The 15,924-nt window shown below is 41.3% G+C and overlaps 1 protein-coding gene across 1 annotated transcript in view; it reads left to right on the top strand.

The window, feature by feature from the left end:
* RSBN1 (round spermatid basic protein 1) overlaps positions 1 to 15,924 on the top strand; it is a 201,335-nt gene that overhangs the window by 34,530 nt on the left and 150,881 nt on the right. The window contains exon 2 of the mRNA XM_053706665.1: positions 14,892 to 15,562. Within this exon, the coding sequence (XP_053562640.1) occupies positions 14,892 to 15,562 (671 nt within the window). The remainder of the gene's footprint in view (positions 1 to 14,891; positions 15,563 to 15,924) is intronic.

Raw genomic sequence — 15,924 nt, 5'->3', positions numbered from 1 at the left:
GACATTACTGGAGGCAAGGGTCATACCCTTCCTCAGGACAGGGCCAAATCAAAAGGCCAAACAGTCTAATTTTCGTGCCTTTCGAAATTTCAAGGCAGGAGCAGCATCAACTTCCTCCGCTTCAAAACAAGAGGGAACTGTTGCTCATTCCAGACAGGCCTGGAAACCTAACCAGTCCTGGAACAAGGGCAAGCAGGCCAGAAAGCCTGCTGCTGCCCCCAAGACAGCATGAAGGAACGGCCCCCTATCCGGAAACGGATCTAGTGGGGGGCAGACTTTCTCTCTTCGCCCAGGCGTGGGCAAGAGATGTTCAGGATCCCTGGGCGTTGGAGATCATATCTCAGGGATATGTTCTGGACTTCAAAGCTTCTCCTCCACAAGGGAGATTTCATCTTTCAAGGTTTTCAGCAAACCAGATAAAGAAAGAGGCATTCCTAAGCTGTGTGCAAGACCTCCTAGTAATGGGAGTGATCCATCCAGTTCCGCAGACGGAACAAGGACAGGGATTTTATTCAAATCTGTTTGTGGTTCCCAAGAAAGAGGGAACCTTCAGACCAATCTTGGATCTAAAGATCTTAAACAAATTCCTCAGAGTTCCATCATTCAAAATGGAAACTATTCGGACCATCCTACCCATGATCCAAGAGGGTCAGTACATGACCACAGTGGACTTAAAGGATGCCTACCTTCACATGCCGATTCACAAAGATCATCATTAGTTCCTAAGGTTTGCCTTTCTAGACAGGCATTACCAATTTGTAGCTCTTCCCTTCGGGTTGGCCACTGCCCCGAGAATTTTTACAAAGGTTCTGGGCTCACTTCTGGCGGTTCTAAGACCGCGAGGCATAGCGGTGGCTCCGTATCTAGACGACATCCTGATACAGGCGTCAAGCTTTCAAATTGCCAAGTCTCATACAGAGATAGTTCTGGCATTTCTGAGGTCGCATGGGTGGAAAGTGAACGTGGAAAAGAGTTCTCTATCACCACTCACAAGAGTCTCCTTCCTAGGGACTCTTATAGATTCTGTAGAGATGAAAATTTACCTGACTGAGTCCAGGTTATCAAAACTTCTAAATGCTTGCCGTGTCCTTCATTCCATTCCACGCCCGTCAGTGGCTCAGTGCATGGAAGTAATCGGCTTAATGGTAGCGGCAATGGACATAGTGCCATTTGCGCGCCTGCATCTCAGACCGCTGCAATTATGCATGCCAAGTCAGTGGAATGGGGATTACTCAGATTTGTCCCCTCTACTAAATCTGGATCAAGAGACCAGAGATTCTCTTCTCTGGTGGCTTTCTCGGGTCCATCTGTCCAAGGGTATGACCTTTCGCAGGCCACATTGGACGATTGTAACAACAGATGCCAGCCTTCTAGGTTGGGGCGCAGTCTGGAACTCCCTGAAGGCTCAGGGATTGTGGACTCAGGAGGAGAAACTCCTCCTAGTAAATATTCTGGAGTTAAGAGCAATATTCAATGCTCTTCTAGCTTGGCCTCAGTTAGCAACACTGAGGTTCATCAGATTTCAGTCGGACAACATCACGACTGTGGCTTACATCAACCATCAAGGGGGAACCAGGAGTTCCCTAGCGATGTTAGAAGTCTCAAAGATAATTCGCTGGTCAGAGTCTCACTCTTGCCACCTGTCAGAAAATCAGCCTCCCAGTTCTCTACGCCTGGGATGTGGATTGCCAAGTCGTCAGACATTTCATCCGGGGGAGTGGGAACTCCATCCGGAGGTGTTTGCTCAACTGGTCCATCGTTGGGGCAAACCAGCACTGGATCTCATGGCGTCTCGCCAGAACGCCAAGCTTCCTTGTTACGGATCCAGGTCCAGGGACCCGGGAGCTACGCTGATAGATTCTCTAGCAGCTCCTTGGTTCTTCAACCTGGCCTATGTTTCCACCGTTTCCTCTGCTCCCTCGACTGATTGCCAAAATCAAACAGGAGAGAGCATCGGTGATATTGATAGCGCCTGCTTGGCCACGCAGGACCTGGTATGCAGACCTACTGGACATGTCATCTCTTCCACCATGGACTCTGCCTCTGAGGCAGGACCTTCTAATACAAGGTCCTTTCAATCATCCAAATCTAATTTCTCTGAGACTGACTGCATGGAGATTGAACGCTTGATTCTATCAAGGCGTGGCTTCTCCGAGTCAGTCATTGATACCTTAATACAGGCTCAGAAGCCTGTCACCAGGAAAATCTACTATAAGATATGGCGTAAATATCTTTATTGGTGTGAATCCAAGAGTTACTTATGGAGTAAGGTTAGGATTCCTAGGATATTGTCCTTTCTCCAAGAGGGTTTGGACAAAGGCTTATCAGCTAGTTCTTTAAAAGGACAGATCTCTGCTCTGTCTATTCTTTTGCACATGCGTCTGGCAGAAGTTCCAGACGTCCAGGCATTTTGTCAGGCTTTGGTTAGGATTAAGCCTGTGTTTAAAACTGTTGCTCCCCCGTGGAGCTTAAACTTGGTTCTTAAAGTTCTTCAGGGAGTTCCGTTTGAACCCCTTCATTCCATTGATATTAAACTTTTATCTTGGAAAGTTCTGTTTTTGATGGCTATTTCCTCGGCTCGAAGAGTCTGAGTTATCTGCCTTACATTGTGATTCTCCTTATCTGATTTTTCATTCAGACAAGGTAGTTCTGCGTACCAAACCTGGGTTTTTACCTAAGGTGGTTTCTAACAGGAATATCAATCAAGAGATTGTTGTTCCATCATTGTGTCCTAATCCTTCTTCAAAGAAGGAACGTCTTTTGCATAATCTGGACGTAGTCCGTGCCTTGAAGTTTTACTTACAGGCTACTAAAGATTTTAGTCAAACATCTGCCCTGTTTGTCGTTTACTCTGGACAGAGGAGAGGTCAAAAAGCTTCGACAACCTCTCTCTCCTTTTGGCTTCGGAGCATAATACGCTTAGCCTATGAGACTGCTGGACAGCAGCCCCCTGAAAGGATTACAGCTAATTCTACTAGAGCTGTGGCTTCCACCTGGGCCTTTAAAAATGAGGCCTCTGTTGAACAGATTTGCAAGGCTGCGACTTGGTCTTCGCTTCACACCTTTTCAAAATTTTACAAATTTGACACTTTTGCTTCATCGGAGGCTGTTTTTGGGAGACGGGTTCTACAGGCAGTGGTTCCTGCCTTGTCCCTCCCATCATCCGTGTACTTTAGCTTTGGTATTGGTATCCCACAAGTAATGGATGATCCGTGGACTGGATACACTTATCAAGAGAACATAATTTATGCTTACCTGATAAATTTATTTCTCTTGTAGTGTATCCAGTCCACGGCCCGCCCTGTCCTTTTTAAGGCAGGTCTAAATTTTAATTAAACTACAGTCACCACTGCACCCTATGGTTTCTCCTTTCTCGTCTTGTTTCGGTCGAATGACTGGATATGGCAGTGAGGGGAGGAGCTATATAGCAGCTCTGCTGTGGGTGATCCTCTTGCAACTTCCTGTTGGGAAGGAGAATATCCCACAAGTAATGGATGATCCGTGGACTGGATACACTTAACAAGAGAAATAAATTTATCAGGTAATCATAAATTATGTTTGTTTGTTTTTTTTAAATGGTGATTTTTTTTTTTTTTTAAACTTTGCAATGTATTTTCATGGATTCTAGCATTTCTGGGGCAGTAAAAAAAAAAAACACGAAAATTGAAGGAAAATGGGGGGGGAAATCAAGTAATGAAAGTACATTGCAAAGTTTGTTTTTTAAACGCACAATGATGAATGTATTTTTTTTTTTTTTAAAAAGTATTTTTTTTTTCCAAGAAACTTTGCAATGCACTTTTCCCTATTGTCCTCCAATGTTCCTGTATAGTTTTCCCCCACTTCCCCCTAGAAAATGCTAGAATCCATTTGCAGATATACATGAGCTCCTGTAGTGATCCAGCAGTCACTGTGTAGAATGTCACATTCCATCAATTGGCAGGGAAAAAACACAGAAAAATGAAGGAAAATAATGCAAATCAAATTATGAAAATGCAATGCAAAGTGTACAAGAACAGGACACGCACAATTTTAATTACTGCTAAAATATCCAATTTATTTTCACAATATTCAGTTACTGAGAGAAAATAATTCACACAATCCTAAATTACAAGCAGCTGAAAAATGGGGTTTAACATTAGTCTGGCAATTTAAAAAGTTAAACATCTCAGATTTAAATGATTTGTCTGTATATGTGTTTATATAATACTCTGCACAGTAGTGCCGCTAGTTTTACATTTACCAGACTATTCAATGTTAAACCCCATTAACATACATCAGAATGGTTACTAGTTCTGAAAGCAACACTGGGGAAAGGAATGAAATGTAAAGCAGTGAGTACAGCAACATAACCATGACCGCTTGTGCTATGCCTGCTATTTGCAATCATAGAAAAGTACCAGATATGTAAAAACACATCCACTTGTCATGGATATGCCCCTGTTTGTCAGATCTGGTTACAGGCTGCATGAGCTCTGATACATTTCAGCAACTGAGCATCATGATGCGCTCTGGGAGGAGCAAAAACAAGGCAATGACTTATTTACTGTACAGGTTAAGGAGTGAGGTAATAAGGGGGTAGAAGGGGGATTAAGGTATCAGATACAGAGTACATCACATAACTATATTTAGTTATGTTGTGTTATTTTTGTGTCCCTACAAACCAGAGGATAGCAGTGCTGAAGATCTGCACCTCTATTTTACAGGTGCCATAGGGCCCTTGTGCTCAATATATGTCAAACCACTGAGTAGCATCTGTGCCTAAATCTCATATGCAGACAACAGCAAAAAATGTGTGATGGCAAAACGAGGCAGCCAAGGTTCTAAAGGGTATCTGAGCCAATTTCACAACAAGCTGCTATTTATACACTTCAGTTTGCCAAGAAAGTACCTGTGTGCCCTGACAGCGTCATTCTGCCACGGATATGCACAGAACAAGCTGAAAACTTATCTAGTAAAAGCTTCCTTTCCATAATAGAACAGCACAATGATAAATGGGTATTACCATTGCTTATAGTAAAATTTAAACAGAACTTGTTTGTTAGTTTCACAGCTTCTGACCTTAACTGTGGGATAGCAGTGCCCTTAAAGTTTCATTGGGCATTTATTTTTATTTTCTGTTTAAATTTTACTATAAGCAATGGTAATACCCATTTATCATTGTGCTGTTCCATTTGAAGCTGGTTAAAGTGGGGGTTCCCCAATGTTGTGGGTGTATAACTATGGGACTGCAATACTTAGCAGCTGGCTAATGTAATTGCTAATGCTAGTTACTTGCATCTAGTGGCAGCACTTTTACATGAACCTGTGCTGATTTATGTATATAGTCCTGAGGACTTGCAGACTACGAAGTTTTATTTTTTAAATACTTTGTCTTTGAAATACATCCCTTTAGTGTGTAACAAGGCAGGGCGGAGCCTAGGGGGCATATGTATCGAGCTCTGAATGGAGCTTGATGCTCCGTGTTTCTGGCGAGCCTGCAGGCTCGGCAGAAACAGCAGTTATGAAGCAGCGGTCACAAAGACCGCTGCTCCATAACCTGTCCACCTGCTCTGAGCAGGCAGACAGACATCTCCGGAAATCAACACGATCGGGTTGATTCTGACACCCCCCTGCTGGCGGCCCATTGGCCGCAAGTCTGCAGGGGGCGGCGTTGCACCAGCAGCTCTTGTGAGCTGCTGGTGCAATGCTGAATACGGCGAGAGTATTGCTCGCCATATTCAGCGAGGTCTGTCGGACCTGATCCGCACTGTCGGATCAGGTCCGACAGACCTTGATAACTAGAGGCCTAGGTGTGCTGTAAATAGTGGCCAAACCTCCTTGGTATACCTAAAGTGAACTTCCTGTTCCGACTCTTTAAACATTTTTATTTCAAGAACTTCTTAGGATATTATTTCAAATTGTCCTTTTTTTTACTGGAAGAGATGCAAATGTATGATGTGGTTACGGATCTCTTGTATTATACTTTTTTTCTTTGGCTTCAAACATAAGACTTTTACACTCATCTGCTGGAGCATGCCTAGAAGCAAATAAGCTGCTGTGAACTCAGTTGAAATAAAATTTCTGATGCTAAATACTGATAAGGGCAGGTAGATCAGACTTCTCCAGACAGCATAGCTATGTAACTAATATTGCTTATTTTTTGGGGGAAAAAATTAAAATACTTGCCAGCAAAAAATCTAGGAGCCAGACATTTTTTGGGTTTATGTATGTGTTGGTATATGTGTGTATTATGTGTATATATAGTTGTGGGATAAGCACTCTCACCTTCTCCTCAGTAAACTGCCAGGGTGACAGGAACAGTGGTTATTTATAGTATAAAGTAGATCCGCACTCACTGAAATTTGAAAAAACAAAACGTGGTTTATTGTTGTGACATTTCGGCGATCAAACTGTCCCCTTCATCAGACCAAACAAGAGTGAAAGAAAATGTGCACTTATATAGGCCATGACCCCCCCCCCCCCGGAAGTGACATGAACACATGTGATAATCACCATAGTAACATAAATATAAACAATGTACCTAGTATCACGATGTATAATCAAAAAATGTGAATAATCAAATAATATCGTGTGTAGCACACCATATTTGATTATTCACATTTTTGATTATACATTGTGATACTATGTGCATTGTTTATATTTATGTTACTATGGGGATTATCACATGTTCATGATGTCACTTCCGGGGGAGGGGTCATGGCCTATATAAGTGCACATTTTCTCCTACATTGGTGTATCCGGTCCACGGCTTCATCCTTACTTGTGGGATATTCTCTTCCCCTACAGGAAGTGGCAAAGAGAGCACACAGCAGAGCTGTCCATATAGTTCCCCTCAGGCTCCGCCCCCCCAGTCATTCTCTTTGCCGCTCTGAACAAGTAGCATCTCCACGGGGGTGGTAAAGAGTATGTGGTGTTAGTTGTAGTTTTTTATTTCTTCTATCAAGAGTTTATTTTAAAATAGTGCCGGTTTGTACTATTTACTCTACAGCAGAAAGTGATGTAGATTTCTGTTGAGAGGCGTATGATTTTAGCACCAGTAACTAAAATCCATTGCTGTTCCCACGCAGGACTGTTAACCAGAGAACATCAGTTGGGGGGAACAGTTTGCAGGCTTAACTGCTTCAGGTATGATCAGTGGATTTTTTCTTAGACTCTAAATAAAATGAATGGCTTATATTTAGGGCTCTATGCTGGTTGACACTATTGTGGGCTTTAAAATCAATTGCTTTTTAGCATGTTTTTCACTATAAATAAGGTGTTTTTTCAGACTTTAAAACACTTTTGGGGTTTAATTTCGGCCTGGCACTTATTTGGACACCTAAATCTAGTCAGAAAGGCCCCTCCACTCTGGAATGAAGAGGGAGGAGGCCTCATTTTCAGGCCTCAATTGCGCAGTTGTTTTTGCCTAGGCAATCCATGCAGCTTCATGTGGGGAGTCAAGAGGCATCATAAAAGACTCCAGAGAGGCTTATTTCCTACTAAAATAATCCCTAATGAAGGTAAAGGCTACAGTGAGAAGCTGTGGCTAGTACTGTAGTGTGTTAACTGGTTAATAACTGTTATTAGCTCCGGTTTGGGCATTAAGGGGTTAATTGATCTGATATGTGTGCAATCTTTTCAAAGCATTAAGACTGTGGTGAAAATTTCATTAAAATCGGATGTTTATTTCATGGTTTTTTGATGTTTCAGTAATAAAGTGTGCTCTATTATTTAAAGAGACAGTAACGTTTTTGTCAAAAATAATTTTTATTGCATTGTAGTTCTGTTTAAGTCTGTCAAACATGTCTGAATCTTCAGATAGCCTTTGTTCTAGCCTATCTAAGGTCTCACGGGTGGAAGGTGAACATAGAAAAAAGTTCTCTGTCCCCGTTCACAAGGGTTCACTTCCTGGGAACAATAATAGACTCGGTAGAAATGAAAATCTTTCTGACAGAGGTCAGGAAATTAAAACTTTTGAACACTTGTCGAGTTCTTCAATCCATTCCTCAACCCTCCATAGCTCAGTGCGTGGAGGTAATAGGACTAATGGTTGCGGCAATGGACGTGGTTCCTTTTGCTCGAATTCATTTAAGACCATTGCAACTGTGCATGCTCAAACAATGGAATGGGGATTATGCAGATTTTTCTCCCCAGATTCAGATGGACCAGCAAACCAGAGACTCACTCCTCTGGTGGTTGTCTCAGGATCACCTGTCTCAGGGAATGAGTTTCCGAAGACCAGAGTGGATCATTGTCACGACCAACGCCAGCCTCTTAGGCTGGGGCGCGGTCTGGAAGTCCCTGAAGGTTCAGGGTCTATGGTGTCGGGAAGAATCTCTTCTCCCGATAAACATTTTGGAATTGAGAGCGATATTCAATGCGCTCCAGGCATTGCCTCAACTAGCGGAGGCCAAATTCATCAGATTTCAGTCGGACAACTTGACGACTGTAGCGTACATCAATCATCAGGGGGGAAGAGAGTTCCCTGGCGATGAGGGAGGTATCCAAGATCATCAAATGGGCAGAGGATCACTCCTGCCATCTATCAGCAATTCACATCCCAGGAGTGGACAACTGGGAAGCGGATTATCTGAGTCGTCAGACTTTCCATCCGGGGGAGTGGGAACTCCACCCGGAGGTTTTTTGCTCAGCTGACCCAGCTATGGGGCATTCCAGATCTGGATCTGATGGCGTCACGTCAGAACTCCAAAGTTACACGTTACGGGCCCAGGTCCAGGGATCCCAAGGCGACATTGGTAGATACCTTAGTAGCGCCTTGGTCGTTCAATCTAGCTTATGTCTTTCCACCGTTTCCCCTTCTCCCCCGGCTAGTAGCCAGGATCAAACAGGAGAAGGCTTCGGTAATTCTAATAGCTCCTGCGTGGCCACGCAGGACTTGGTATGCAGACCTGGTGAATATGTCATCGGTTCCACCATGGAAGCTGCCTTTGAGGCAGGACCTTCTAATTCAAGGTCCATTCAAACATCCAAACCTAGTTTCTCTGCAACTGACTGCTTGGAGATTGAACGCTTGATTCTAGCTAAACGTGGGGTTTCGGAATCAGTTATAGATACTCTGATCCAGGCTAGAAAGCCTGTCACCAGGAAAATTTACCATAAGATATGGCGGAAATATCTTTGCTGGTGCGAATCCAAGGGTTACTCATGGAGTAAGATTAGGATTCCAAGGATACTATCTTTTCTCCAAGAAGGATTGGAGAAAGGTCTGTCAGTTAGTTCTTTAAAGGGACAGATATCTGCTCTGTCTGTTTTGTTACACAAGCATCTGGCAGCCATGCCAGATATTCAGGCGTTTGTACAGGCTTTAGTCAGAATCAAGCCTGTCTACAGACCTGTGGCTCCTCCATGGAGTCTAAATTTAGTTCTTTCAGTTCTTCAAGGGGTTCCGTTTGAACCTTTACATTCCATAGATATTAAGTTACTATCTTGGAAAGTTTTTTGTTTTTAGTAGCTATTTCTTCTGCTAGAAGAGTTTCTGAATTGTCTGCTTTGCAGTGTAATTCACCCTATCTGGTGTTTCATACAGATAAGGTCGTTTTACGTACCAAACCTGGTTTTCTTCCAAAAGTGGTTTCCAATAAGAATATCAACCAGGAAATAGTTGTTCCTTCTCTGTGTCCTAATCCAGTTTCTAACAAGGAACGTCTGTTACACCATCTTGATGGGGTTCGTGCTTTGAAGTTTTATCTAAAAGCAACTAAAGACTTCAGACAAACATCGTCCTTGTTTGTCGTCTATTCTGGCAAGAGGAGAGGTCAAAAGGCGACTGCGACCTCTCTGTCTTTCTGGCTGAAAAGCATCATCCGGTTGGCTTATGAGACTGCTGGAAGGCAGCCTCCTGAACGAATTACAGCTCACTCTACTAGAGCTGTGGCTTCCACATGGGCTTCCAAGAATGAGGCTTCTGTTGAACAGATTTGTAAGGCAGCGACTTGGTCTTCACTGCATACGTTTGCCAAATTTTACAAATTCGATACTTTTGCTTCTTCGGAGGCTATTTTTGGGAGAAAGGTTTTGCAAGCAGTGGTGCCTTCCGTTTAGGTTACCTGACTTGTTCCCTCCCTTCAACCGTGTCCTAGAGCTTTGGTATTGGTTCCCACAAGTAAGGATGAAGCCGTGGACCGGATACACCAATGTAGGAGAAAACAGAATTTATGTTTACCTGATAAATTTCTTTCTCCTACGGTGTATCCGGTCCACGGCCCGCCCTGGTATTTTGGTCAGGTTTAAATTTATTTTTTGTAAACTACAGTCACCACTGCACCTTATGGTTCTCCTTTTTCTCCTAACCGTCAGTCGAATGACTGGGGGGGCGGAGCCTGAGGGGAGCTATATGGACAGCTCTGCTGTGTGCTCTCTTGTTCCTGTAGGGGAAGAGAATATCCCACAAGTAAGGATGAAGCCGTGGACCGGATACACCGTAGGAGAGAAATTTATCAGGTAAACATAAATTCTGTTTTCTTTCACTCTTGCTTGGTCTGATGAAGGGGATTGTTTGATCTCCGATGTCACAACAATAAACCAAATTATATGTATATGTATGTGTATGTATGTATATGTAAGTGTAAAGTAGCTAGAGAAAATATTGGTTTCTTAAAGATTTATTGTTTCATAAATTTCAATAAAACAAAGCCACACTTGCAGGGACCTTTAACACTTTACACCAATGTTACTAAAGTATAATAGGTGTTAAAATCCTTATGAGGTTTTAAATCAAAATGTTTAGTTTATTTTGCTAAAAAAAAAAAAAAAAAGAGTACCTGTAAAATTAAACTTTCACAGATGATCTTCTGCTTTGCCATCCAAGCGCTCCCAGACAGTGAGAGTTAAAACAAAATATAAAATGTAATGGCAACACTGGTCACTTAAATTTAAGGACAAAAATATCATTGTGTTCATTACAAATAATATTATATATATATATATATATAGTTGGAATTGAAGAAGACATTTTTTTTTGTCAGCACATATACAGTCTTAAAGGAACACTTTTTTTTTTTTTTTTTTTTTTTTCATAATTCAGATTTAAAATACAATTTTAAACAACTTTTTACTTCTTTTATCCAATTTGCTTTGTTCTCATGGCATCCTTTGTTGGAGAAGCAATGCACTACTGAGTTAACTAAACACATATCATGAGCCAATGACAAGATGCATATATGGGCAGTTAGCAGCTAGCTCCCAGTAGAACATTACTGCCCCTGATCCAACCTAGGTATGCTTTTCAATAAATTATACCCAGATAAAGCAAATTCAATAACAGAAAGCATAACCAAATTAGACCTTTGTATTGCATCAAGGATTTCTACTGCTATTTTTTTTTTTTTTTTTTTTTTTTTCTTTTCACAACTCTGTGACCATACTATTATCTATCACACTTGAAAAATAATACAACCATCAAAACACATTTTAATTTGAAAACAAAGAAAATATAAAGACACAATTAACTGTTTTTATTTATGGTTGTAATTAATATTGTACAAGTAATAATTATATGGTCCTAATAAGTTAGGATTACAATTTCCTTTATGGGATCAAGTGATCTTAAATTTTACATTGAAAAGCACTTGCAGCCCTATTAAAAACTATATATGCAGAGTGCTTGCAGCGGACAGCAGAAAAGGTACTGTGGGCTCTTACCGGTTCACTCCAAACTCTTTTAGTGACAGCTCCGGTGAATAGATGCTCTTCTTCCTGCGCACCCAGGTTTTAAATGCCAGCTGAGGTGATGCGCTGCGCTGCTCCCCACGGAGGTGATGATGTCCACTGATGCGCTGCTCCCCGCGGAGGCGCTGCGCTGCTCCCCACGGAGGCGCTGCGCCCCACGGAGGTGATAATATCCACTAATGCACAGATGTGATATGTTGCTCCCACTGGTGCGCTGATCTTCACTGAGGTGATGGGCTTCTTTCGCAATGACAGCAGTCTTCTCTCCAGCGCTTTCTAACTGAAGTAATTTGCGCATGCTAGCAACATTCACCCCTGGCACTAATTAGATTGAAATTGGCGCCCCCAACCAATGGGAAGTAAATTAAATCAGATAGCTGGCGGAGGACCAAGGCAGTGTGGAGGTGTGAAAAGGGACACTAGGAACAGACTGTAAATAAAATGAAGGTGCCAGTGGCGCCCGGGATAATTTGCGCTCTGCTCATCTGTCTCATAGACTCTTAGTCTGCACTCTGCAATAAAAAAACACTTACACCCGGCTGCGGTCTTTGTCTGTTCTTCTTTCCCGCGTCGGGCGATAGGAATTGCACATCCCTGAAGTTTATATATCTATATATTTGCTGCAGCAGTGATTGTGAGAAAAGGGTTAATAGATCCAGAAATGCCCCAGTACATCTTAGATTTTTGTATGTTCTGTGAATTCCAGTCCCAGCACATAAAGACTTTGTTAAAGTGCCATAAAACATGTTGAAATCTGTGCATATCATAAAAGTGCTAATTCCCCAAGGCAGGACATACTGTGATCTGAGATATCATTGCAGAACATGCAGCATGTCTGCAGAAAGAACAGGACAGATGCAAGAACTGTTAGCGCTTTCCCTTTGCAGCGCTGCTCCACATCAGCTCTTTACACAGTGCAGCCAAAGTGAAGCGCTGGTTGAAGAGAACAGTCAAATACCCGAGCAGCGCTGCAAAGCAGCAGTGCATTGATTGATGACTGTCAATGCTTTTATTGTAGCTGTCTAATTTAAAACAGAATTTCATTTCAAAATGACCTGCAGAAAATTGTTCACTAAAAGTCTCATTGCAGAAAGTGAAAAAAAGTTCTGCGTCTGGGGGCTAATTAAAGGGACAGTCAACACCAGAATTTTTTGTTTAAAAAGAAAGATAATCCCTTTATTACCCATTCCCCAGTTTTGCATATCCAACACAGTTATAATACACATTTTACCTCTGTAATTATCTTGTATCTAAGCCTCTGCTGACTGCCCCCTTATTTCAGTTCTTTTGACAGACATGCAGTTTAGCCAATCAGTGCTCACTCCTAGGTCACTTTACGTGCATGAGCTCAATGTTATCTATATGAAACATGTGAACTAATGCCCTCTAGTGGTCAAAATGTATTCAGATTAGAGGCAGTCTTACAGGTCTAAGAAATTAGCAAATGAACCTCCTAGGTTTAGCTTTCAACTAAGAATACCAAGAGAACAAAGCAAAATTGGTGATAAAATTAAATTGGGAAGTTGTTTAAAATTGCATGCCCTATTTAAATCATGAAAGTTTTTTTTGGACTTGACTGTCCCTTTAAGTAAAAATAGTTTGCATAAAAAAATGTTTAAAAATTGCTGGCAAGTATTTTACAGCAACAGAGTTTACAGCAATTTATTTGCTTCTAGGCATGCTCCAGCAGATGAGTGTTGAAGTCTTGCATTATACCAAACAAAGGTGGATATAGATACAGCAATAGAAGGAATTGTGTGGGGGGAGTAAAGTAATTAAAGTACATATTATATTTTGTCTCTATCCCAACTTGTTTTATGTCCCTTTAAGCCCCTTCTAAACAAAGCCTCAGTATATACATGGGAAACTACACCTTACAAATTGTGCAACACTATTAAGATGCCTGGCTTCACCACCCCATTCCTGCTGCTCCTACCCCCCTGGTATTATGTATCACATATCATGGCTTTCCCTTACCTTACACCTCACTACACACTGATAAACTTCAGTGTAACAGTAATCCGCAGATAGAAAGAAAATGCAGTAAAAAACATACAGTAAGCAATGAGTCTAATGCCACCGTGCCCTCTGATGGGAGTATTGAACTCACACACTATTAATTATCTATATACAGACTAAATTGCACAAGGGAGACGTTTAAAACAGGACTGTTCCAGGGGAAAATGGTACAGTAGGCAACTATGCACTGGTTTGTATGTACCCAAGTAAAATTATATGTGTGTGTGTGTGTGTGTTTCACTCACAAATTTAATTGTTTATTAGTAGTTTTAGTCAGTATGTGGTGCTGTATGGTTTTGACTCTTTGGTTGACAATTTGTGGGCCAGGAAACAAAGCACAATGATCCTTGATCTTTAAAGGAAGTGCTTACCTAGAAGGGTATCTCCCTGCAACTATCCTCTGGTCACACAGAACACTGGCTGGGATTTGTAGTTTCCACCTGTGGCCATGGTGATTGCAGCCAAATTAAACTGGGTTGCAGGCATTTTCCTATTTTAAGTACAATGTTAAAGGGATACTAAACACAATTTTTTTTTTATTTGAGTCAGAGCATCCAAAAAAAAATTTATTTTAAAATTCAGATTTAAATAAAAAATAATAATAATAAAAAAAATATATATAATTTATTTTTTTATCATTGATTTTTTTTCCCACCCTGACTCTTGGTGTAAAAGGAAGGTAAATCATTTGAGATTTGTATTATAAAATGTTTACTTATACAAAGTAAAACAACTTTCATTATATGTTTTATATATTGTTGGGTTTTCACTTCTGATAAACTGGAAGTGCACACTAGATTAATCAAACTTGACCCTATGTATCTGTCCTTAACTGGGCCCCAGTAGATATGATAATGACCTGCAAAACAATGAATATTTGATAACAGAATACCAGCAAGCCATATTTACTCCAGTGACACATCTAGATTGATTACTCTAAGGCAAGTGGTTGTTGAAAAACAGTTGCAGCAAACAATGTTAATGCATTCAAAAATATTTAGACTGCAGAAAAACAAAATCTTGTAATTATAATCTTTTTTTTTTTTTCTTTTCTGTCTCTTTAAAGTCCTACAGGGGCACTGGTCAGGACACTCATGTAGTAATGCATCTGGCTTAAAGGGTATAGCGGGGGACTTGATGTTTCTTTATATTATTTATAAGAATTTGTATGCGTTAATAATCTCAGTCTTTTTTAAATATTTCAGAAATTCCAGACGAGAACGGCAAATCAAAGCAAGTGGATGAGGATAATGCTTCTTTCATCAAGAAGAAAAAGAAAAAAAAGAAACACAGAGAGGATATGAGAGGCAGACGCCTGAAGATGTACAATAAGGAGGTGCAAACTCTTTGTGCTGGCTTGACCCGCATAAACCAGGAAGCCCTGGACCAAGAGGATACTAGTGTAGAAATGAGCAAGGAGTCGTGCAGGTACCTGCAGGATGAGCAGCTATGTCGGTCTGATTTAGGTACCCAAGAGTACAGAGTTCCACAGGAAGTCCAGATGCCTTTTGCATCTCACCAGGAGCACTGCATCCGTACCAGCACCTTAAACACGGGGTCAAAATTCTGCAGGCTAATGCACGAAGAGATTCAGTCAAATGGAGGAGCGCCCGTTTTACATGCCTACATGGACGAACTCTCCTTTTTGTCTCCCATGGAGATGGAGAGGTTTGCGGAGGAATTCCTCACAAGGACCTTTAGCGAGAATGATAAGAATGCAGCTTGTTATGCCCTGGCTATCGTGCATGGGGCAGCAGCCTACCTACCAGACTTCCTGGACTACTTTGCTTTTAATTTTCCCAACACCCCAGTCAAAATGGAGATCCTGGGCAAGAAAGATATTGAGACAACAACCATTGCTAACTTCCATACGCAGGTAAATTACATTTACAGATTTAAAGCTAGAAAGCTACTTACTATGTGTGTTTACTGTGACTATTTTATGGGAATCTTTTTGTCCGTACATTAGATTTTTAAGTCAAATATCTGATAATGGCACTTCAGGTAGAGGAAAAATAGCAGTCTTGAATTGCATGTAAGATTTAAAGGGACAGTATACACCAATGTTCCTATAACTGCATGTAATGGACACTACTATATAGAACAATATGCGCAGATACTAATCTAAAAGTCCAGTATAAAACCTTTTAGAAACCTTACTTAGAAGCTCCCAGTTTTGCACTGTTGATGAGGCTAGTCTGGGATAGCCAGTAAAAGGGGATGGGAAAACAGGAACAG

This window comes from Bombina bombina, chromosome 3 (assembly GCF_027579735.1).
Source record: "Bombina bombina isolate aBomBom1 chromosome 3, aBomBom1.pri, whole genome shotgun sequence".
Lineage (NCBI taxonomy): Eukaryota > Metazoa > Chordata > Amphibia > Anura > Bombinatoridae > Bombina > Bombina bombina.
Note: the sequence above shows the minus strand (reverse complement) of the source record. Positions and strands in the feature narration are given on the sequence as shown.